General features: G+C 35.3%; 2 protein-coding genes across 2 annotated transcripts in view; both read left to right on the forward strand.

Moving 5' to 3' along the window:
- Positions 1-22,283, forward strand: part of GOLM1 (golgi membrane protein 1) — a 217,097-nt gene that overhangs the window by 87,365 nt on the left and 107,449 nt on the right. The window lies entirely within an intron of this gene.
- AGTPBP1 (ATP/GTP binding carboxypeptidase 1) overlaps positions 1-22,283 on the forward strand; it is a 52,053-nt gene that overhangs the window by 6,201 nt on the left and 23,569 nt on the right. The window contains exons 3-20 of the mRNA XM_086629030.1: positions 447-514; positions 930-993; positions 1,360-1,506; positions 1,783-1,914; positions 3,813-3,906; positions 5,361-5,398; positions 6,982-7,190; positions 7,660-7,837; positions 10,048-10,145; positions 11,169-11,285; positions 11,919-12,631; positions 15,413-15,496; positions 15,772-15,858; positions 15,954-16,102; positions 17,263-17,350; positions 18,011-18,155; positions 20,468-20,621; positions 21,377-21,557. Of these exons, the coding sequence (XP_086485156.1) occupies positions 447-514; positions 930-993; positions 1,360-1,506; positions 1,783-1,914; positions 3,813-3,906; positions 5,361-5,398; positions 6,982-7,190; positions 7,660-7,837; positions 10,048-10,145; positions 11,169-11,285; positions 11,919-12,631; positions 15,413-15,496; positions 15,772-15,858; positions 15,954-16,102; positions 17,263-17,350; positions 18,011-18,155; positions 20,468-20,621; positions 21,377-21,557 (2,746 nt within the window). The remainder of the gene's footprint in view (positions 1-446; positions 515-929; positions 994-1,359; positions 1,507-1,782; positions 1,915-3,812; positions 3,907-5,360; positions 5,399-6,981; positions 7,191-7,659; positions 7,838-10,047; positions 10,146-11,168; positions 11,286-11,918; positions 12,632-15,412; positions 15,497-15,771; positions 15,859-15,953; positions 16,103-17,262; positions 17,351-18,010; positions 18,156-20,467; positions 20,622-21,376; positions 21,558-22,283) is intronic.

Consider the following 22,283-nt stretch of genomic DNA (forward strand, 5'->3'; position numbering starts at 1 on the left):
TTATCCATCCATTTTTGTCACTGATTGTTCAAAGCACTGCTTTAAGGCTCTGTTTAATGTTGTCTGGTACAGTATTGGTTGCACTGAGTGCATTTTGTGTTGTCAAACAGCTATAATTTAAGTAATAATTCACAGTATATATATATTTGTGTGTGTATGTATGTGAGAAGTAGAAGTATCTGGAAGAGAGCTTTCTTACAGATTATTTTCTTAACAGTTGTTTTTTCTAGGGCATGACAAGGTTGTTGAATAAGTGAAAGGAAAAATGAGTTTAAAAAAGCACTGAAGTCTTTTACTTATTTTAATTAATTGTATATACATATATGCAGTTTTTAATAGGTTTTGTTATTTGTAGTGTAGATTTTCTCATCAATTTGTATATGGTTACGTTGTTTTTTCTGCAAGCTAGTACATTAAAAGAAAAATGGTCTTTTTCTCACTGGTAGAAAAAACCAGGAAGGAGATGACTTCTAAGGGCTCCACTGGAATAGAAGTTATCCTGTCAACCCTAGAGGTAAAACCTTTTAATCTGTGTGGTTATGGATACATAGTAAGTTTTCATTTTATCATTGGGCTTTGTATTATTAAATATGTTGTCGTCCTAACTAGTCTCCAAAATTTGTGTAGGACTGTGAGGATTAGATATGGTCTTTCAGTATCATAACCTACTTGAGAATTTTTCTCCCTTATTTTTATATGCTCTAAGAAATTACTTGTTAGGTATCAGTTCTAATTAATACGCCATACTACAAACCAGATTTTACTTGGTTTTTTGGTTAATTCAGGCTGCACAGTGGGATGGTTAGCTGGGTGGTTACATCTGAAGTTCTGTTTGATTTAGTGGTGACAGTTTCTCCAAGCGTTAAGTATCTAAACCACTGTACTAGATTTTACATTAAGCAAAGAAATCTCTCTGTTTTTTGTTGCAGAATACAAAAGATCCTCAAACTATTCTAAATATATTGAATATTCTCATTGAGGTAGTCTCGGTTGGTAAGTTTTCATTAAGGAGCAATTTATAATTATATTCCTGTAGACTTTGAGGGGGTGGGGATTTGGGTTGTTTTTTGTGTTGGTTTTTTTTGTTTGTTTGTTTGTTTGTTTGATTTTTTTTTTTGTTTCTGACATTTGCTAAAGCTGATTTGTATGACGAATAAAAAGAACTTAAAGACTGAAATCACCTTTGAATAAGCACATACAAATAATTTATGTTGCTATAAATCTAAGTCCAGCATGGTCTTGCACAGTGCAGTCACATATGAAGAAAATATTGCTATTCTAAAGACTTTATGATAACTGTAGCTTTGACACTTAATTGTTCTTTGGCTTTGGAGATGTCAGTTGAGTTTTAATTTCTAGGTGGTGGTCGGAGAGCAAGCGTCTTAGTCACTAAAGGAGGAACACAGATCTTATTGCAGCTGCTTTTGACTGCCAGCAAAGACTCTCCACCAAATGAAGAATTGATGGTGCTTCTTCATACTCTTCTTGCAAAAATTGGTCCAAAAGGTGAGAATGACTTAAGTAATATGGCTTAATACTTTACATTTTGATAATTGAAGCTTAAGAAAAATTTTATTTCTAGTATTGTATAAACATCCACATACTTAGAATTGGTAGAGGAGAACAAAAGGAGGACTCAAATAGAGGGGAGGAAAGAGTGGTGAAAAAATAGATACGCAGAGTTGACTTTATCAGTAGAAGGAATTCACAGATCATTTAACTTTTTTTTTTAATAGTAATTTCAAAATTAATGTGATTGATCTTGTATTTCTTTGATGTCAGACAAAAAGATTGGCATGAAAGCAAGAATTAATGGTGCCCTAAACATTTCACTGAATTTAGTGAAGCAGAATTTGCAGAACCACAGGCTAATATTGCCATGTCTTCAAGTATTAAGGGTTTACTCAACCAACTGTAAGTATTGCAGATAATTATTTTCTTTCCCATGTGATACAAAATTTTTTACCTAGATACAGTTAAAGTATCAGCTCTAAATGCTTTATAATGTTAGATGTGTAAAATAATTATTTTTATCTGAGAATTTGCTTTTTATATCATCAGATTGCTTGAATTCTAGTAAAAGCTGTGAAGCATGTTTGTACTTTTTGTGTATCTTTGTTTTTTGTTCAATGTGTGTGTGTATATGTATATATTTATATATAGCTGGAGGGAGGAGGATTTACCAGTGCTATTGGATATGTGGAATTTTGAGTCATCTAATTTGCATAAATGCTGATGCATTAAGCTCTAAACCAGAAATGCTAAAATTGTGCTTACAAAAGCATTTCAAATTATTATACATGCTCTTTTTTTTTTATTATTTTTATTGTTGTGTTTCATTCTTGATTGTTAATTTAAAGCTTGGTTCACACAGGAAATATTTTAAATTTTTATTTTTACCTTTCCCTTATGCCTTGTGTTGAAGCGCTCTACTATTAGACTAATATTCTTCCACAAGAACCTAATTCATTGTTTGGGGAGGTAGTAGGAAATTGATGAAAATAGTGTGATTCTTGCTGTATCTCAACTGTTGATTAAATGCTCTTGAGCATTTCCTTTTGAGCTCAAAATGGCTGTTAAACCTGTTATCTAAGTGCCAGAAACTGAAAACCACGTTCCTCCAAGAGAATTGATTTGATGATCTGTAATATTATGTTTTCAGGACATCCACATGAGCGCCTATAATTCAAAAAGTCCCAATACTTTAAAAATGTGGAAGCTTTATTTCCGTTGAACTGTCTGATAACGTGGTAAAATGCTTCTAAATTGAAGAGTTTAATACAGGTAGTTACATAGCTTAGCTGAAAACTTGCTTCATCTTGAAAATAGGAAATCGAACTGAGTCTCTAATTTTGACTTTGCTTAGATCAATACTATCTTTCTGTATTTCCCACTTATAAACAGAAAAAGTAGTAGTTTATTGCATTTCGAAGTGTAGTACGATTTAAAGTTTGTGTACAGTTGCTGCCAGAAGAGAATCTTTTCTTAGACTTTAGTGGTGTAATGTTGCTGCTAATCACGATGAAATTGGAACTTGGGTTCAAGTACTAAATTCTACACTAATAACACCATTCGTTATGTTGAAGTCGATTCTTAGTTACTCTCTTCCTACTTTGTTAGGAGTGCATATTGCTAAACTCAGACGGAAATTGAATTTCTGTGCCTGTTTCAGCAGTTTGTATTTTCAGTTGGCGTTTCGCTTCAGCCACATGTACATCCAGCTTGCATTTCTTGAACGCAGGTCTTAGCATAATATCTTTCAATTTGCTCCCTCTCAAATAGATTATTTTATTTGTTTCTGAAAACATGTATGCATAACACATAGCTCAGGAAAGCTTATACCGTTTGGTTTTTATAAACTTTACAGTGAACACTTGACTTTCAAATCCTGGTGGGTGTACCTGTCTATCATGATCCTGAAGAATAATAGGAAGTCATAGAACTTTTTAGACTTGAAATTTTAGAAACATTGCTGTATTGATAAACTGCGAAATTTTTTTTGAAGAAAAATCTTTTTATGATGTATCTTAATAACAAAGAAAACAGAAGCATACATTGAAAGTAGTACATAATTTTATTTGTAAAGTAACAATTTTTTTTCTTCTTTTCCAAGTTTTATGAGGATTGGATTATCACACTAATTATGTACAGAGTAGTGTCTGCTTGTCATTGTATGTCTTAAATCACAAATATGTCTAATATTTTCTGTACTTTACATTAACTTGCATGGATTTTAGTTTGAGAATATTGTTGGTTTCTTTTCCCTTTCTTATTACATTATCTTAAAATGGATTGTTTTTTAACTCTTCCAGCTGTAAATGCAGTGTCCTTGGGAAAGAATGGAGTAGTAGAACTGATGTTTAAGATCATTGGCCCTTTTAGTAAAAAGAACACTAGCCTTATGAAGTAAGTAAGATCTTCTTAATATAGTATATGGAAAAACCTTAGATACATTTCAAAAATTACTTATAAATGAAAAAATTAGAGCAATCAAATGTAACTCATATTTGAAAGTTAGAGTGAAGGGAGGTGGGAAGGAGAACTACCAATCTGACAGTTTAATTTTACTCAATAGAGTAACGCAAAATATTTGAATGTTACAGTACTGGTGAAAGAATACAAATGTTATTTTATTCTCTAAATACTCCTGCATGGAAACTGTACAATGGTTATCTCCAAATCAGAACAAACAGATGAAGACAATCCCATCATTTTTCAATTTATTTAAGTGGCTCCCACATCTCCTTTGTTTTTTTAGTGACACTATCTGTTTTACTAATGTAATTTTTTCTTTTTTTCTTCAATGCGATTATAGACTCTCAGAGCAAAACCATAAAACATAGAGTACGAATCACCAGCAATATCTGTGGGCTATGGTGTTTAGAAAAAATAAAATTTCACTGTACCTTAAAGAGGTGGCTTTAGATTCGCGCCCCCCCCCCTCGCCCCATGTATTTTTCTTTCTTTTTTTTTTAACTGAATTTAGGGTAAAAATAAATGAGTAGATCTAACTGGAGATAACCTTTTCTTTATACACTGCCACTTTTTTGAAGAACACACCTGTGGAAAACTGATTTTTCATCTGGTTAACAAATAGTCTGATGATGTTTATATTCTAACTTCAGTACAAAAAGAATAGTGTTATGTTATCTAAATCTGGTATTTGTGGTCACTGGAGGAGTATCTTTTAAAAAAATACCCTGTTCCTTTAAGCCCCAGCTAAAATTAGACATATGAACTTACTATTCCATGATGTGAGTAATCATGATATCCTTGTTTATGGTCTAAGATCAGATGCATGAAGTCTGTCTTTACAAAGAGGGTAAAAATAAGTATATGCATTTTCTAGTCGTACATCTTGAGTTAACTGAGACAAGATCTTTGTGTGTAAGAAAAATCTTACTCTAGTGATCTTGTATTGTAATACGGCTTGATGAGCATTACTCCTCAATACATTCATACACTGCCAGTTTTGACCTACATTTTCTAAAATAGTGTCTTTTGCTTTGTGGAAGTACTTGTTCTGCTGCTAAAATAAAACCACGAGTTTCAGAAGTATCTCATCTATAGAGTATGGTTCATAAACATTGTGTTGTCATGCTGGGTTTTTTTTTTTGCAAAGGCTGGAAGTTTGTCTAGCCATTTTAAATTTCATCATCAGACTTCATATAGCAAGGATGCATGATATTTCAGTAAAATCAAATTTTAAAAGCAAAGTCTGCAGTGCAGTGCAACCAGGAAAACATGAGGATAGATGCTAAATAAATCTGTTAGCAGTAAATATTTTGTGTAGCTTTATAGTGTTGTAGATTAAGCTTACTGGTTGCTTGTTGTTTTGACTTTTCTTGTTATGTTGACAGGGTTGCTTTAGACACACTTGCTGCATTGCTAAAATCAAGTAAGTGTTCGACTACTGTTCATCTAGTTGAGAGAGAGAGATTTATGTGTGTGTGTGTGTGTGTGTATACATACACACACACACAGAGTAAAACTAATATTAAGTCTGTGGCCAAAACAAAGTCAAGGCTACGAAATGCAGAAATAAGGCTACAGTTTTATCTGCAGTGTCTGGTGCTTTAATATTTGTGTGGTATATACATATATGTTCAATAATTAGTTACTGTCACTTCAGTTGCACAGCAGAAAGGCTGCTCTGTTTCTGCAGAACTGATCTGGAACCAAGGTGGACAAATAGCCTTTTACAGTCACTCACCTCAGCCCTTCAGTAACGGATATCTACAGATTAACTCCTGTGTGTTTCTTTATACGTACACCTGAAAATATCTGTTGGGTGGCTGGGCGAAATACAGGGTTTCTTCACGTACCTTTCTGAGTAATTATGTCTTGAGTCCTAATGACATCTGTCAGTGATGCTCATGAAGTGAAACCAAGGGTAGCAAAACGATGATCTGTTCCCAGACATTGGCTATCTCGGCCAGCAGCAGTAGATCCTGACAAATGTAATCTCTTCTGATTTTGCACCAGGCTTGTAACTGACAAGGAATTAAAAATTTCTTCTCTCCAAACAGTGGTATAAAAGCTAAATCATTCCTAGTAGTTTTAGTGGAGTTGGATAAGAACTGAGGCATGATTAGATTTGCAGTAAACCATTTCAGACAAACGACAGGAAACTTCTGTACTGATTATTACAGGGTGCTGAGTCTTCTCATGTTTGATCAGTGTGATACCTTGGTCTTACAGATTTGTGTATTTACTAATTTTAGAATTTCTGCTTGGGAAATTTAGGGAAAGAAGTATTTTCAAATTATTGTCAGTATTCTGTTCTGTAAATTGTTAGTTAAATTTAGTGTTGGGGAAAGAAATCGAATGTTGAAAAGGTGTGGTTTTAAAACAGAAGGTCTTGTGCATTTATTTTAAGATGTCTTATTCAGTCATAAAGGAGGTTTTAACATTGTAACTTCCTATACTTTACATATGTAAATATTTTCATAAAAATACTAATCTCTGGAGTGTAGAGTCCAGTTGTCATAGTGATTAGCCAGTATTTGGGGTAGAGATATTTTGAGTTTACCGAAGTTGAATGATAGTTGCTGCAAAACTGTATGGATCACAAGTGGTAAGAAGTTGTTTACAAATCTTATATCTACACAGTATGTATAGATAGAGATAGATATGCTTTGTATAAAGGCTTTTGTTTTTGTTTTGTTTTTTTTTTTTTAATTTGCTAGCTGACGGTATCTTACAATTACCTTTAAGTGTATTGCACAGTGTTCTTCTGGAAAACCATGAAAATTACATGCAATGTTATTCTGAAGAATGAAGTGTAGACTACTGGCCTCAGTTATTCAGTCATTTCTGTTTAGGTTGATGTAAAACTCTGCTAAGCGTGGCTAAAACACTACTTTAAATAAAACAATTCAGTTACTTGGGCAAAAAGAATAATTTGAAAATCAATTTGAAAATAATATTCAAGTCATTGGGCAATTTTTAATTTTCTTTCCTAACTTTTTTTTTATAAAGAAACAAATGCCAGGAGAGCAGTAGACAGAGGATATGTGCAGGTGCTTTTAACAATTTATGTTGATTGGCACCGTCATGATAGTCGACACAGATATATGCTGATACGTAAAGGAGTTTTACAGTGCATTAAAAGTGTTACAAACATCAAATTGGGAAGAAAAGCGTTCATTGATGCCAATGGGATGAAAATTCTTTACAACACTTCACAAGTAAGTTCATCTCAGTTGGGTGGTTTTGTTCTTATTTTTGCCTCTGGGACTTTAAAAACACATCCTGACCTCAAATTTGTCATAGCTCTTTTATGATATTCATAGCCATTCCTGATTGTGAGGGTAAGGATTATTTTCTGTACTTGGCTAAAGTAGAATGAAAGAGTAAAAAATTAAATTCATATTGGCTATTATTTGCCTGTGACTGTCTCTGAGAGGGGCTTTTAAACTTAATTTTAAAAAAGAGAGAGGGGGAAATATCTTTCTAATTTTGAAGTTCAGGTTTTTGAAGAAGGTGAATTTTAGTTGGTAGAAGATCTTCTGACCTTCAAGGGAGACATTACAGAATTTATTGTAAAAAAAAAATAAATTGCTATTAGTGAGTTCTAGAAATCTGTAGAACAAATGTAGTTTGACTACTAGTTTGAGAGATACTTTTCTCTTGTCTTCATTATTTTCCTGTTAATAGGAGTGCCTTGCAGTAAGAACTCTTGATCCCCTTGTCAACACATCCAGCCTAATAATGAGAAAATGTTTTCCTAAAAATCGTCTTCCTTTACCAACTATTAAAAGTGCGTTCCATTTCCAACTCCCAGTTATTCCTGCAAGTGGCCCTGTGGCTCAACTGTACAATTTGCCTCCTGATGGTACGGTAATTTTGTAATATTTTGTCTTTGAATATGTCTGACATTGGTTTATGTACGGTGTAATCAATTGCAGTTATTTGTGTTCTCTACTAAAACTTGTACTCTGAGGCTCTTCTCAGCTGGCAAAGGGTCTGTGACTTAGTGTGGAACAGGAATTTCTAGTGTTAAATTTTAACTGATGAAAATTTTGTCTACACAAATATGGTTATGTTTCTGAGATATAAAACAGGAACTAAAATGTGATGTTCATCAAACTCTGAAGTGTAAAGCATAGGCTGTACGTATTAGTCTACAAACTTACATGGGCTCTTTTTTAATTCACTCATCACATAAATTCTCCCATGTGAAATGTAATGTCGTGTACATCCTGTTTTACAGGGGTGTATGTTCCTTGATTTCTTTCTGTAACTCTAATGAACTGGATGCTGTGAATTTAGAGCAACGTATGCCATTTAAAGCTTTGTTTTTTAAATTGTGGTTATTCATTCATTTGCATAAAGAGAAGAGTAGAGCTGCTTTCTTGGACTGACGCAGTCTTTCAGGCAACACTTTTCTGCAAAACATTTGTATGGTGCTTTGTAGGAAATAGATTCATCCCATTGTGAAAACCTTTCATTATTTTTTGGTAATTAATGTTTAATATGTTTTCAGATATGGTGAAAGAGCTTGGTACCTGGCTAAGCAACTGATGAAGTTGCTGTCAGAAAGTTACTCTAAAATGAATAGGCAAAGTCAGAGTTCTTAATATCTTCTTATTCATGATATCATCCGAAATGAAATGTGATCATAGTCTGTGGAGTACATATTGGTCAGACGGCAGGGGCTTAGAGTTCGTTTTGTCTTTAAAGGAGAAGATAGATTTAGAAGTGTGTTCCAAAATCCACAGAAATTAAACCTCTACTTAATAGAGTATTTTTGGTATTCCATAATGCTTATTTAGAAACTTTCTATTCTGTTGAAGTGGTCTACTGATAGTTGTTTTTTTTTAAAAAAATAAACAGATTTGTTATCTATTAAAAAATAAGTGGAAAACCTAAGGAAATAGGATACATAAGATTTTCTTTTTAAGGAAAAACTTCTGTATTAAAAGACATGTAGAATGTCAGGATGGGTACAGTTCTGAGTTTATTAAAAGTATAATTTCATATAGTCAGCATTGTAAGAGCAATACATGTAATCATTCTGAATACACGAGAAAATCAGTATAAATTGTAAAGCTCTGAGTGAGCCTTTTACTGACAATCAGCAAATTTCTTGCATGGAAAACATTCTTCTAGAAAACATGTCAAAAAACTCCCAGTACTCAAACGTGAGGGATTTCTAGAAAAAGATTAAATTTGCCACTAGTGAGCAGAACATCTGTTACTAGTTCTGCTTACAAGAAGTAATGTTAATGCCCACTTCCACACATTACAGAGTTAGCCCAATTCTCATTAGTCATGTATAAACAATTAGTTTGCTTCCCCTTGTTTTTGTTTGTTAAAAAGGGAGGAAGTCCCAGATCCTGCAATGTACTGGGTCTCTAACTCAAGTAGAAATTAGTCATTAGTGTGCAAATAGTTCCACATGTCTAAAAAATGACATCTTGCTGTATGTTTTAGGGGTAAAATTAAGTTCCCAACCTTCCCGTGCTAAGCAGTTGCAGTGACCACTCTTCTTGAGCGTTTTCCGTACTGGTTGGCTCTCCAGTGATATGTTTCTGACTTTTTTTTTAATTGCTAGGCACCATTTAAGCAAGACAAAAAAGGGCAAGAGTGTGCTTTGTCCCACTGTTCCTTGATACTTGAGTCAGTACTAGCTGACATGACTAAAAGCTGCCGAGGCCTCACTTTTTAGTTTGGACGTCATCATTATTACTTTGGGAAAAAGTGTCAGAGCCATCTCATTTTGTGCTGACCTCAAGCCATGCTGAGATGTTCTTGGCACCTACACATTGTAAAGTATTTCACAGGGGGTGTTCAGTGTTCTTTGGTTTTGTTTTGCTTTATTTAAACTGGAGATTTTAGTTTTGACTTAAAACTGGATGGAAATGTAATAAATTGAGTCTACAGTGTTGTCAAACAAGCATTTTGTTTTGTGAATGTAATTAGTGTTTACTAGTTAGTTTTCACAATTTTTTCAAGAAAATATACCCAGAATACAGTATTTTCTTCAGCATATGTATTGGATTAAATGTATAATCTGATTTACAAAACTTTTTTGTATCATAGTGGATGATGTAGTAGATGAAAGTGATGATAATGATGATGCTGAAACAGAATCAGAAATTGAAACTGAAAATGATGATGACAAGGACCAACATTTTAAGGTCGGTATGAGACAAAGCGAACAGGCAAAAACCAGGCGTAACAAATTTGTATTTTTTAAAATTGCTTGAATCATGTATACAGCCCTATGTTTTAAGTGTTAAAAGGACTTTGAGGGGCATTTCAGGACGATTTCTAAAATTAAAAAGTTCCTGAAACTTAAGTAAGATGGGTGCTGCTTGAAAATATCAACCTTTTTGTTCAGATAGCTTCAAGATTTTTATCAAAACCTATTTGCTTCACATTTGATGTGTCTGGAGTACAGTGGAACAGAACCACAAGCTCTTTTAGCATTGCTCGGTTCCCAACTTTATTTCTCTCAGCCTGCTATTCCTACATAAGCTGCTCAGTAGGAAGGAGCTGCTCTAACTTTTTCCATCATTCTGGGCTGGAATTGACCAGATCAGAGTTTCAACAAGGTAACTTTGAAGTTCAGCCAACTGTAGAGATAGAGACCAGGTCTCTTGGTGTTGTATCACTTTGGGAGGGTCTTACTCGTCTCTCCAGCTGCCAGTCAGGGCATGAAAGGACATTTGGTAAGAACTGCCTTATTCTATATTTTTGTGTGGCATATATTCATGAGTTAACTGAATTGTCTGACCATGGACTGGAATGACAGATTTTATTCAAGGCTTTCATGAGCCCTGATGAAGGGATTGTCTTCCATAGAAGCAGTTATTCTGTTGTCACTGCAGTCAGGTGAAATATCCACATTCCAGATTGCAATAGTTGGATTACGCACAGATCTTATGTAAAGTGTATTCTGATGTCTGTGCATAATACACTTGTATGAAAGCAAGAAAACTGAAATGTTTGTAATATTTATGTTGAAATGGAAGCTTTGGCATACCTAATAAAACTGAGCTGCTTAAACCTTCGTGGTGAAAGGTGCAGTTCAGCTAACTTTAAAATAGTGATATTCAGCTTCTAAAGCATGACTGTATCAGAAGTAAAAGGTGAATGTAATTATTTCGGAAGTTCATTAATTCTACATGCAAGATTAATTTGTTCTGGTGCTCTTTCAGAATGATGATATTGAGACTGATATTAATAAACTGAAACCTAGACAGGAATTGGGAAGACCTATAGAAGAACTGAAAATGTATGAGCAATTTTTCCCAGAACTTTCAGAAAGCTTTCAGGTAAAGTGTATGAATCCCAGGGCATTCCTTGTCATGGCGGGTTGACTCTGGAGCACATTTTGACATTCTTTTTTGGATTGATAGCTCCTCTAGCCAAAAAACGAGCCTGCGGTTCCAGAGCTACATGTGAGGGTGCTATGTAGTGAGTTAGTTACTCACTCAGTTAAATGTTATGGGTTACTTCAGTCTGATTGGGAAGGGGACTGTGGGCAGATATAAAGGCAAGCTATTTTCTGATGTCTGATTGTTGCATGCAGCAGGAAGTAAGATTGTAAGAAAGGACACAAGATTTCTGACAGAGATTCATTTTATTAAGTATTGCCTTAAATGCTATGCACTTCTTTATAAAGTAGTTGGTTTAGTCTGCAGAACTGCATTGACTTGGTAATTTGTTATTGATGAACTACATGTTTATTGATTTGACGCTGTCTTCTTGTAAAAGCTGAAATTTTATTGTTATGTTTGTGTAAGTTTAAAACATAACTGTTGTCTTTTAAATTACACTTTTTTTTATTATTGCAAAACATACAATGAAAAGAGAAAGGTTTCTGATATAAATGAAACTTTAGGAACTGCTTACTTTTTTTTTTTTTAATAAATCTTTTAATCATTTTTTGTCTTTTATTTTTTCAGGAATGTGACTTAGTTTCCAAGGAACCAAAGCCTTTTGTACCTGATGCAAATCTGAGTGGACCTATTGTTGTTCCTACAGCAGGAGAGGAGCACTCTGCTGAAGCAAACCAGTCAGCCAAAGGAGTTGCTTTGAAGGAGGTCAATCCTTTATTGACAGAGGAGTACAACAGGAGGCCAGCCTTTCTGGAGCTACCAAAGAAAGGCAGTATCAAAGACAGTAGTTCAGATCAGCAAAGTGATCAAAGAAACCTGCTTTCATCATGCCAGTGTCTAAGCCAAGAAATTGTGAAAGGCTTGGACAGAATCAGTCTGCAGAACAGTGCAAAAAATGATCAGTATTATGGTACAGGGTGTGTCATAAAGAAGGAGAGCAAAACTAGCCTTACCACACTTGCTTGTAGTAAACCTTGCGAACATGTTTCACCCTGTGGAAGCAGCCTCTTTGAAGGATCATCTGTCCAGCTGGGAAAACTCTGTTGCACTGGCGTGGATTCAGAGGGGGAGGAGGATTCCAGATCTAGCTCATCAGGAGAACAAGTCATGCTTGAGGTTTCCGATGTATCGCCAGTTCATGACTGTGATCTCTATATTGAAATGGTAAAAACCACAAAGTCTATTCCTGAATATTCAGAAGTGGCCTATCCGGATTATTTTGGCCATATTCCACCCCCGTTTAAGGAGCCCATTCTGGAAAGGCCATATGGTGTGCAGAGGTGAGTTGCCATACTCCTTTTTTGTTGTTGAGAAACAATCTTTAGGATGAGATTAACAGGCACATTTACAATGTTTACTTTGGCATCTAAAACTATTTTCAGTGAAAAGCTGTTGAAGGTAGGTGAGTTGGCATCGATCAATGCAAAGCCATAAACAAGAACACAATTAAGAGATTAAGTGTCTTTAGATTCTACAGTTAAAATCCTTTAGCCGTTTCACATGTGTCATCAAGAAGTGATCTTTCTAGTGCAATGAACAAGTGTCAACACACTAATGACATAATGACTATACCATTACTAGAAAACACTGTTCAATGTTGAAGGAGAATAAGCTTTCCTATAAGCTTATTTTTTAGATAGATTCAGCTGATTTAGAAGGTGGATAGTCCTGAGTCAGAAATCACCTAAGAACTGCAATTTAAGAAAAACCTTGGAAATCTTCATGTATGTTTTTGTAGTGGTTAATAATTCTCAATTTTCCTGGGTAAAATTGAGTGAAGTCAGATAAAATTTGTTAGTCCAATGCTCATTCTTCTTAGATATAAAACACTGTATTAACTCGGACTTTTAACCAACGAACTTACTTGTGTGGTTGTACATAAAGCTAGTTTCTAAACCATGAAAGTAATTCTAGAGTATGTTTTGTTTTACTTTTTAAATGTTTTATTTTTGTTGTATTTTCCATGTTGAAAGTAACTTTTTTAGATCTTGTGTGAAACAAGAATGAAATATCAGGTGATATTGCCAAACTTGTATCAAAAAATCCTGTGTTACCTTTTTAAGGTGCACTGTTCTAGGAATTCAGTTTTCTACAAATGACTCAGTCTTGTTACTGCAATGTAACAAATTTCTGAGAAAGTACCTGTTTAAAAAGGGCTTAATCTTTTCAGGAATTTATAGTTTATAGGAAGATGGTGAAAATGAGTTTGGTAGGGAAGATGGACAAGCTTTTAAGTCTTCTACAAAGCTGTATCCAAACTCTTTTGGCATTCAGTGGGATTTATGTTCTCCTTAATGTAAGCAGTTAGTTACTGCTCACCAGCTAAGTCATCTTTAGAAAAATGGTGACCTTAATCCATCCTTGTAATTTAAGAAAACATTGTGAGAGGCTGAGGTGGGGAGTTAGTGGTTTTTCTTTTTACTATTAGACAAATGTGGTGTGGGGTTTGGGGGGTGTGTGTGTGTGCTTTTTTAGTCTTGCAATATGCTAGGAGGTTCAATGTTTTTGAATTTGTGCTTTGCAGTGCTTTTGCTTTTTTGTTTACATTTAGCAGCATGTAATTTTCACCAAATGTGTCACCAAATTATTATCGTCTGGAAAAATGTCAGTGAGAATAAATGAAGGGTTATTTATTATTATATATCTCAATACACTATAAATTTGGGTTTAAATTCCTACTTTTTTTCCATTCCTTAAAATTTTAGGATTTTTTTCTCTACACTTTAGTATTTCCTAATCATCTGACACTTAGAAGTGATCATCAGGTAAATCAGGATCCACAAAAGACTAATCTATAAACAGAGCTCCACATCAACAGTGTTGTTTTTGTATTTTTTCCTTTAATTATCTTAAAATATTCTTTTTTAGCTTCTCTTTTCTCTTGATTTTTTCAGAATCTGAAAATGTCCTCTATTACTTTTTCTTTTTGTGTGCAGCTTGAATTCCATTCCCTCTTTCTTTTTGTCTGTGTTGGTTATTACTATGGTATTTGAACATCTGATGCTCATTAATGGATTTTGTCTTGGCAAAACCCCTGTGATGACAGGAAGTATTGTGACTCTTTAGAGCTGAGGTGTACTGAGATCTAAGGAGTTGTGTAAGGTCAAGTGCAAAACCAAAAATCTGTAGTTCTGCCCTGAGCTGAAACCAATTAAGATAGATTATGGTGAGTCAGCCTCTTTACAATTTTGTCAGTATGTTGGAGTTGTGACTTGTTTTCTTTTCCAGTTAGTTTTAGTTTAATAAGAGACACTAGAGTTGTGCACTTACCTTCTTTTTCTCATTTGTTGACAACATTTATTTTAATTAAATGGAGAATTTCTGTCCTGAACTTACTTTACCACTCTATTCCTGGATTCTTCATTGTTAATCTACCTCCTTTTCTTCTTATTGCAGGTGCTGTGCAAGCTTTTCCACACAGCTCTGCCACTATATTTCATTCTTGAACTGCAACATGTTCTTACTTTTCCAAACCAGGACCTACATACTGCCAGTTGTGCAATGGTTTTATGATCTGGATAAACATACACCTGCCATTTGGCTGACATCACCAAATTAATTCTTATTTGTTACCTAGTCAATAAATGAACCTAGATCTCTAGAGTTGAAAAGCTAGTGCACTAACAGACTCACTGCATGACCTACTCTCTAAAACTCTTTAATTTTACTTATAGTAGGACTCATGTAAGTTGCTAATGTTATCAAGTGCTGTCCTGGATTAAAGCATTAATATAAGTAATGTTTGAGTAATTCCTGCTTCTACTGTAAAGTATGAAATGGTGCATTTTTTCTGCAAGATAAAACCCAGTGGGTTTTGTGCATGAAAACTCAGTTCTCTCACATACAATTGGACTCAGTCAGCTGTGAATGCAGGTGTTTAAACTGGAGTACACTTACAGTTTGTGCACATAAGTGGGGGTGAGACTGAGCTCTCTCTGAAAATCTGTCCCACAGTCTTCATGTCAACTTTGTTAGTTTTCATTGTTGTATGAGGTAATTCCTCTTTTGTAATTGGAAACAGTACGCAACAGTTTAAATAAGAGCTCTGCTTTTTATTGTAGGACAAAAATCTCTCAAGATATTGAAAGACTGATTTATCAAAATGATATTATAGACAGAGTTGTGTATGACCTTGATAACATGAGGTAAGTTTTTACCCCTTCTGGAAACAATATTCATCAAATACACTAAACCTGCTCTACTTTCCCTGTGATATGATTTGTAATATTTAAAGCGGTACTATTATGACAGACTTCAATGACAGATTCCTCTGATGTAACAGTGTTTCTGCTATCCAGGCTGTATTTAAAGGAAGGTTCAACTTAATTTCTGAATTAGCAAATCAGAGCTAAAATTAACTTAATGAATTTTTTTTTTAGTTGTTTATTTATTTTGTTCCCTTTCCTTTTTCTACTCGCAGTTGTTCTGTACCAGAGGAAGCAGATGTTTTGAAGTTTAATTCCAAATTTGAATCTGGAAACCTGCGCAAAGTTATTCAGATCAGAAAGTAAGATATTTCAACTTTTCTTTTCACTATGTGTGAAATAGGCCTTTTATTTCTGCTTCTTAAAAAAAGATTGATTTGTTTGTGTTAATCTTTAGAAACGAGTATGATCTAATTCTGAACTCGGATATAAATAGCAATCATTATCATCAATGGTTTTACTTTGAAGTTAGTGGAATGAAAACTGGCATTGGTTACCGGTTTAACATCATCAACTGTGAAAAGTCAAACAGTCAGTTTAACTACGGTAAGATACATTTTCCATACTTTGAAAGGAAATATGTAGAAAAATATCTGTATTCGACAGCTCATCTGTTTCCCTCTGCCCTGAGATCAATAGTACATTTATGTCAGATCAGACAAATTTCCATTAAAAAGAAAACAAGTATCTTAAAACACTGGCTGTCAGTTTCTAAAATGAAATTTTATTGTAAGTGAGGCCAAAGCAGAAGTAGTGTTTACTGCTTACACCTCATCCAAAAGTACTGGCTTGCTGAATATGCCTTTCTTCCGCTTCTTGGAGGTGATGGGGAAGGGTGTGTCATTCAGCTTAAAACTGTTTGTTTTGTGAGGTTTTTTTCCTGCTGGATTTTCTGAAATTCATCCTTTGAGAAGGAGAAGAAGCTCCCCTCTCCACCCCATCCTCAAACTCTTGGAACAGAGTAACATCATGTTCTTCTTTGTCGTAATTGTACAATTCACATTGATGCAAGACTACAAGGTAGACTGACCAGTAGTAAGAGGCTTTTAATTTTACTAGTTTTTATCCATATGTTGCATATACTTACCTGATAGTTACTTTTGGTTTAAGTACACTGAATCAATCAATGTGTTTGGCTAATTTTCTAACTAATAAATAATGTTTAATTAATATGTATTATTTTCTACTCTAACTTTGTATTAAGTGTTCAAATTAAGTATACTCTCCAAAAAACATCGAGAGTTACTGTTTTAAAAAATATAATTGTCCTGAAACATCAGTTATTTTCGAGCTATCCCAGAGAATGGATGATAGTATCAAATCTTTGGATTCTCTTTGAATTTTTTTTTAATGGTGAGTTGGATGGAGTGCGACCCAAGACTTCTTGTAGATTACCATTCAAGCTAACCACGGCTTTTATTTAAACATTTAATTTTGGTCTTCTGTAGCTGTGATTCTTTTGTTTTCTTTAATTTATTCCTTTCTGAAAATTAGAGCATGATGAGGGGAGAGGGGGAAGAATCTTTTGTCACCTGGTTGAAAGAGTGTGCAATGCTCAGGCATTCATGAAAATATACTCTATGATAGTGAGTAAATGAGTATAGGTAGTTTGGAGACTCTCAAGTAAGTGTTTACGTGATCCATTACTGCTAAGATCTTGATATTTAATGCTAAGCATTATAGTGAGATGTCTTTTTTTCTTTAAGGTATGCAGCCCCTCATGTATTCTGTTCAAGAAGCATTAAATTCTCGACCATGTTGGACTCGTGTTGGGACAGATATTTGTTATTATAAGTAAGTACATCAATCAAACATACAGCAGATCTTACACTGAAGATTAGTATGAGGTACAGTTTTTGTGGAGCAATACGTGCTTCTGAGTTTGATAATTCTATTCCAGTTGTTGTGAACAGGCTTTTCTTCCTGAGTTACTACAGAGAGTAACAGAAGTCATCAAAATATATAGGATCATATTTTGTTAGCATACTACTAATATTTAAGCTCTTCATCTTTTATACTTTTGTCAGAAATTGCATACTGTTCCAGAGAAGCTTTTAAGGGAATGTATGTATGCATGCTTACTTGAAATCTTAATAGTGACTTCCAGTAATACTGATCATGCAGTGCTCATAATTAGGCTCCTGTATTCTACGGTGTAATCATTGTAGAGCAATTCTGGAATACAGGATGATATGGTACAGCATATCCATGCATTACTCTTCTTGATAGATTGTTGTTTACTTCTTTCTTTTTGTTTTAGTTTTGTTACTTGTTTTTGTTTATAATAAAGTATCTTTACACATAGTGGGAACCAGTGTATTTAACCTGGATGTACACAGAAAAGAAATACAATCACTTAAAAATCTTCCTGGCTTTTAGAATGTGTGTTCAGGAATAATTAATGGTATGAAAAAAATTATTCTAATGTATTTATTACCTTCCTTTTACTGTTAGGAATCACTTTTCAAGAAGTTCAATTGCTGCTGGAGGTCAGAAAGGAAAATCTTATTACACAATTACATTCACAGTGACTTTCCAACATAAAGATGATGTCTGCTACTTTGCTTATCATTATCCATATACATACTCAACTTTAAAGGTGGGAAGATTATGATCTGTTACATAGATAAATATTTATACTTTTGGACAATGTGAAAAGTAAGCCTTCATGAGTGAATTCTTTTTAAAGTTCAAAATGCTCCTTAAAATGGAGAATTTTCATTAAATATTAGTGTTTAGACTGGCAAAGTGTGTAGATTGTTCTAAAGAATAGTCCCTGGAAAAATAAAATTGACACTTGCAGGCTAAATAGTTTTTCTGGGAACCATAATTCATAGTTGACTGGAAATGGTGCTAACTGGGTGAAGTATTTGTGTTTGAATCAAATGACTCATATCCTGCTGTTCTACATATACCTCTTCATAACTGACCTATTCAAGTTACTATATTTATGATAATTAGAGACCTTTTTAGGATAACGAATCAGCTAAACAAGTATTGTGAAGCTTTTAGTACTAAGCAAAACTCTTGGCTACAATGTCTGTTGGTTGTTTCTGTCACAGCAGGAAAAGAGAAATGAGGATTCAGTGGCCAGTGAGTAACAGTGCTGAATGACGGTTTTTACTAAGCCATGTTTGCTCTTGGAAGAAATATCTGTTAAGGGATGTTATAAGCAGCAGCTGCCTTCAACAGCTCTGGGACCTGGCAGTTCCTCCTTCCCAGCTGCTGGAGCCCAGCCAGGGGACCCAGGGTTCTCTGTCCCAGGCTGATGAACATGGCTGCTGCTTTCCTGTTTGCTTGTAGGTTCCACTGCTAGTGAGTCTGAGTGTGTATCCTGGAGAGAGGGAGAGAGACTGCAGCACACACACCTGCACATCCCACCCCTACACAGACTGCCACAGGCAAGGTGCTGCCTTCAGCAGCACCCCTGTGTAATGCTACCAGGACTTGCTTAAAAGTTAACTACAGACTCCCAAGTCCCTTTCCTCCACTTGTGGACAACTGGCATGGACCATCCATGCCATACCCCTGCCTGGATGGTGGTCTCTCTACTGCTCTGCAGACTTGCAGGCTGGTCCAGGCTGCTGCTCACTAGCAAACAGATGTGTGCACTTGCACACTTGTCTTACAGTCGCCCCGCGCTTGTGGTTCCCTCCAGATGCCAGCACGGACTCTCTGCCCAACTGATTCCTCCACCCCAATCCAGGGCCTCGCACTTGCTGGGTCGTCCACCTTGAAGTTTGCTAGCAAATTGCACACATACCCCACCATGCATGCTGGCTTCAGGGAAGATGCATATGCTTGCCCCCCTAGCCTCAGCAGCTGATACCAGGCACATGGGCTCGTAACCCATGTTCCCACAGCATGTGCTGGCACTGAGACAGCCTCCCTTGCTTCACTCACCCTTACTGTCCCACCAGCTGATTTTTGGGACACACGCTGTTCTTTCCTTGGTGGCTGGACACCAAGACCCTTACCCGCTCCAGCAGCTGGCTCTCAGACCCCCTCTTGCTTCCGTTGTTGACACCACAAACCAAAGGTGCCTATGCTGCCTACAGCTCCAGCTGCTGGCGCCGAGTCTGCTCTCTTCAATCCCAACAGTAGCTGGCATTTGGGACAGCAAAGTCTGTAGTACCCACAGAGATGCTTCCAAGACATGTGGCCTCTCCAACTGCTGATGCTGAGACCCTTGCTTACTCCAGTTGCTGGCCCAAATCCACTCACACCTGTCTCGTTAATTGCACTTAATCCACACAGCACTTGCATGCACGGGATAGAGAGTGAGGCTGCACAGAGAGATAGCTAAGGGCAGACTGTGGGGATCAGGTGCACAAGTTTTGTATAATCCCCCAGGCTCCCCTTGAATATCCCAAATCCTTGTGCTCTTCTCATTTCCTCCTTGTCCCTCAGGTGGGCCTCTCCAAAGGGTTGTCTGTAGATTCTTAATAGCACATCAGTTAGAGGTTGGAGACTTTTGTCTTTGCTGTTGTGTCTGTTATGTCTCATCTACCAGGATTGTTTCTCTCTGTTCTTGTTTATGGCTTCTCTCTGTTCTTGTTTATTGCTTCTCTCTTTACTTGCTACCTCTTTCACACTGAAAAGGTTCCTGACCAGATAACCTTTATGAAGCAGAGGTTCTTATCTTCCACATACCCTTACAGTATCATCTGGTAGAAAATAAAGTACCCTATGTGCCTTCATCGAAGGCAGTTGGAAGAATAGACTCTATAAAGACAAGTAGTCAGTCAGTCAGATGTAGAGAATGATATTTCTTGGGCAAAATCATGATGGAAACTTGACCGTTGTTTAGAACAACAAAAAGAAAGACGGATTAAATAGTACCTGTGGAATACACTGTGATCCATGACTGCAAAAGATCTGAAATATTTTTTCATTATTTTGGGGATGAAGATGCATCTTCAGAAGCTGGAATCTATGCACAACCCTCAGCAAATATATTTTCGACAAGATGTTCTCTGTGAGACCCTGGCTGGCAACAGTTGTCCCTTAGTCACTATTACAGCCATGCCAGAATCCAATTACTATGAACATATTTGTCAGTTCAGTAAGTATGACTTTCCTTTCCCATCAACTGAAAATAATGTAAAACTAGCTTTTTATGAAAACATTTAGTATTAATTCTTATGCATTGTAAAAACAGCAGTGTAAAATAAGGTTAATGAATTTCATGAAACTAAGAGGTATCATTATTCAGTATTTGCTTTGTATTTAACAATATTTATTTCTGGTAGTCAAATAAGGATACTTGTATCTGGATATATAAGAGTATATATATTCATATATTTTAAATCAGTTGCTATATATTTTTGTATGTTACATTTTGCAGACAACACTTCCTGGAAAAGAATACCTGATTTCTGAGTAACCTTTTTCTCCAAATGCTCAGGTTATTTGCCTGTCAACAAAATCTTTCATAAAGCCAATATCTAAGCTACTGCGATTTGAAGTGAGCTTTAGTTATGACAGCATTCCTGGTTTGTTCCTCCACCCCAGAATTTTTCTTGGCTATTGGAAAAAAAAGCCATTAAAGTCATCATGCCATAACTGCCAGCTCAAACTAGTTGTGACTGTGTAATAGCCTGATTGAATTTAAAGCTCCATTGTGAGAGTTCTGTAATTGGCAGTCCTTATAACAATATTCTGGCAAGCTCTATCAATAATACTGATACTCAGTAATACTCAGCTCCCAAATACTGTATTTTGCATTGTAATAAATGAAGCTGGCTATTGCCTATTTTTTCAGTTAATAAACTGTTTGCTTGAATCATATTTTGCAACTTCTACGCATACTTCTTTTAGGGAATCGTCCTTATATTTTCCTATCTGCTCGTGTGCATCCTGGAGAGACTAATGCAAGCTGGGTTATGAAGGGAACGCTGGAATACCTTATGAGCAATAATCCAAGTGCCCAATGTTTACGAGAATCTTATATTTTCAAAATTATTCCCATGCTCAATCCAGATGGTGTCATCAATGGAAAGTAAGCATAAATTTACTCTCAAATATGTAACCTGTACTACTAAGTCTTCGCTTATTTAAAAAAAAAAAAAGTAAATCTAAACTAATCCTGCAAATATACAAATGCAACGCTTACAATGCTTACAGAATTGCTAAGACTTTTCCATTTTTTTGGCTTTTCAAGGCAGATGCGTTGTTCTGTGAATTTCAGTTTTATAAAAAGTATTTTCAGTTGTTTATGCGTGATAATCATTCCTAAGTGATTTGACACGGCATTTTAATTGTCTGTCTGAACTACAGTCTTGGATAGGTATAGAGTGTTATATGAGAGCACAGCTGCTTTTAGGAAAAGCTAAAGAAGTTCATGGTTCTCATGAAAAAGAACAGTCCTTGTATCTGAGAAAGCTTGTTACGTAATATTTCTCCTTTTTTAATAATAGTTTTTAGAAAGAAATTACTGAAATGGCTATTGTTAAATGTTATTAAAAGGGGGAAAGTTAATAGGTGTGCAAGAGAAAGAGTAAGAGTATCCTTATTTAATTAAGATTTTTAGTGGTAATTCTTTCACTTACTACCACTTTTCTTAATACATTTAAGGGATGTTTCAGAATCTTTTGATACTGCCGTGGGTAAGCATTCGGCAGTCTATATTTACTTGGTTACAGGGAATTCATATGAAATGGATATTTTGGTATGGTGAATCTACAGCTCCTTCTTATTGATTTATGGGTGATATTTTAAAAAGTTT

The sequence above is a fragment of the Tauraco erythrolophus genome, chromosome Z (genome assembly GCF_009769465.1).
Source record: "Tauraco erythrolophus isolate bTauEry1 chromosome Z, bTauEry1.pri, whole genome shotgun sequence".
In the NCBI taxonomy this organism is placed as follows: domain Eukaryota; kingdom Metazoa; phylum Chordata; class Aves; order Musophagiformes; family Musophagidae; genus Tauraco; species Tauraco erythrolophus.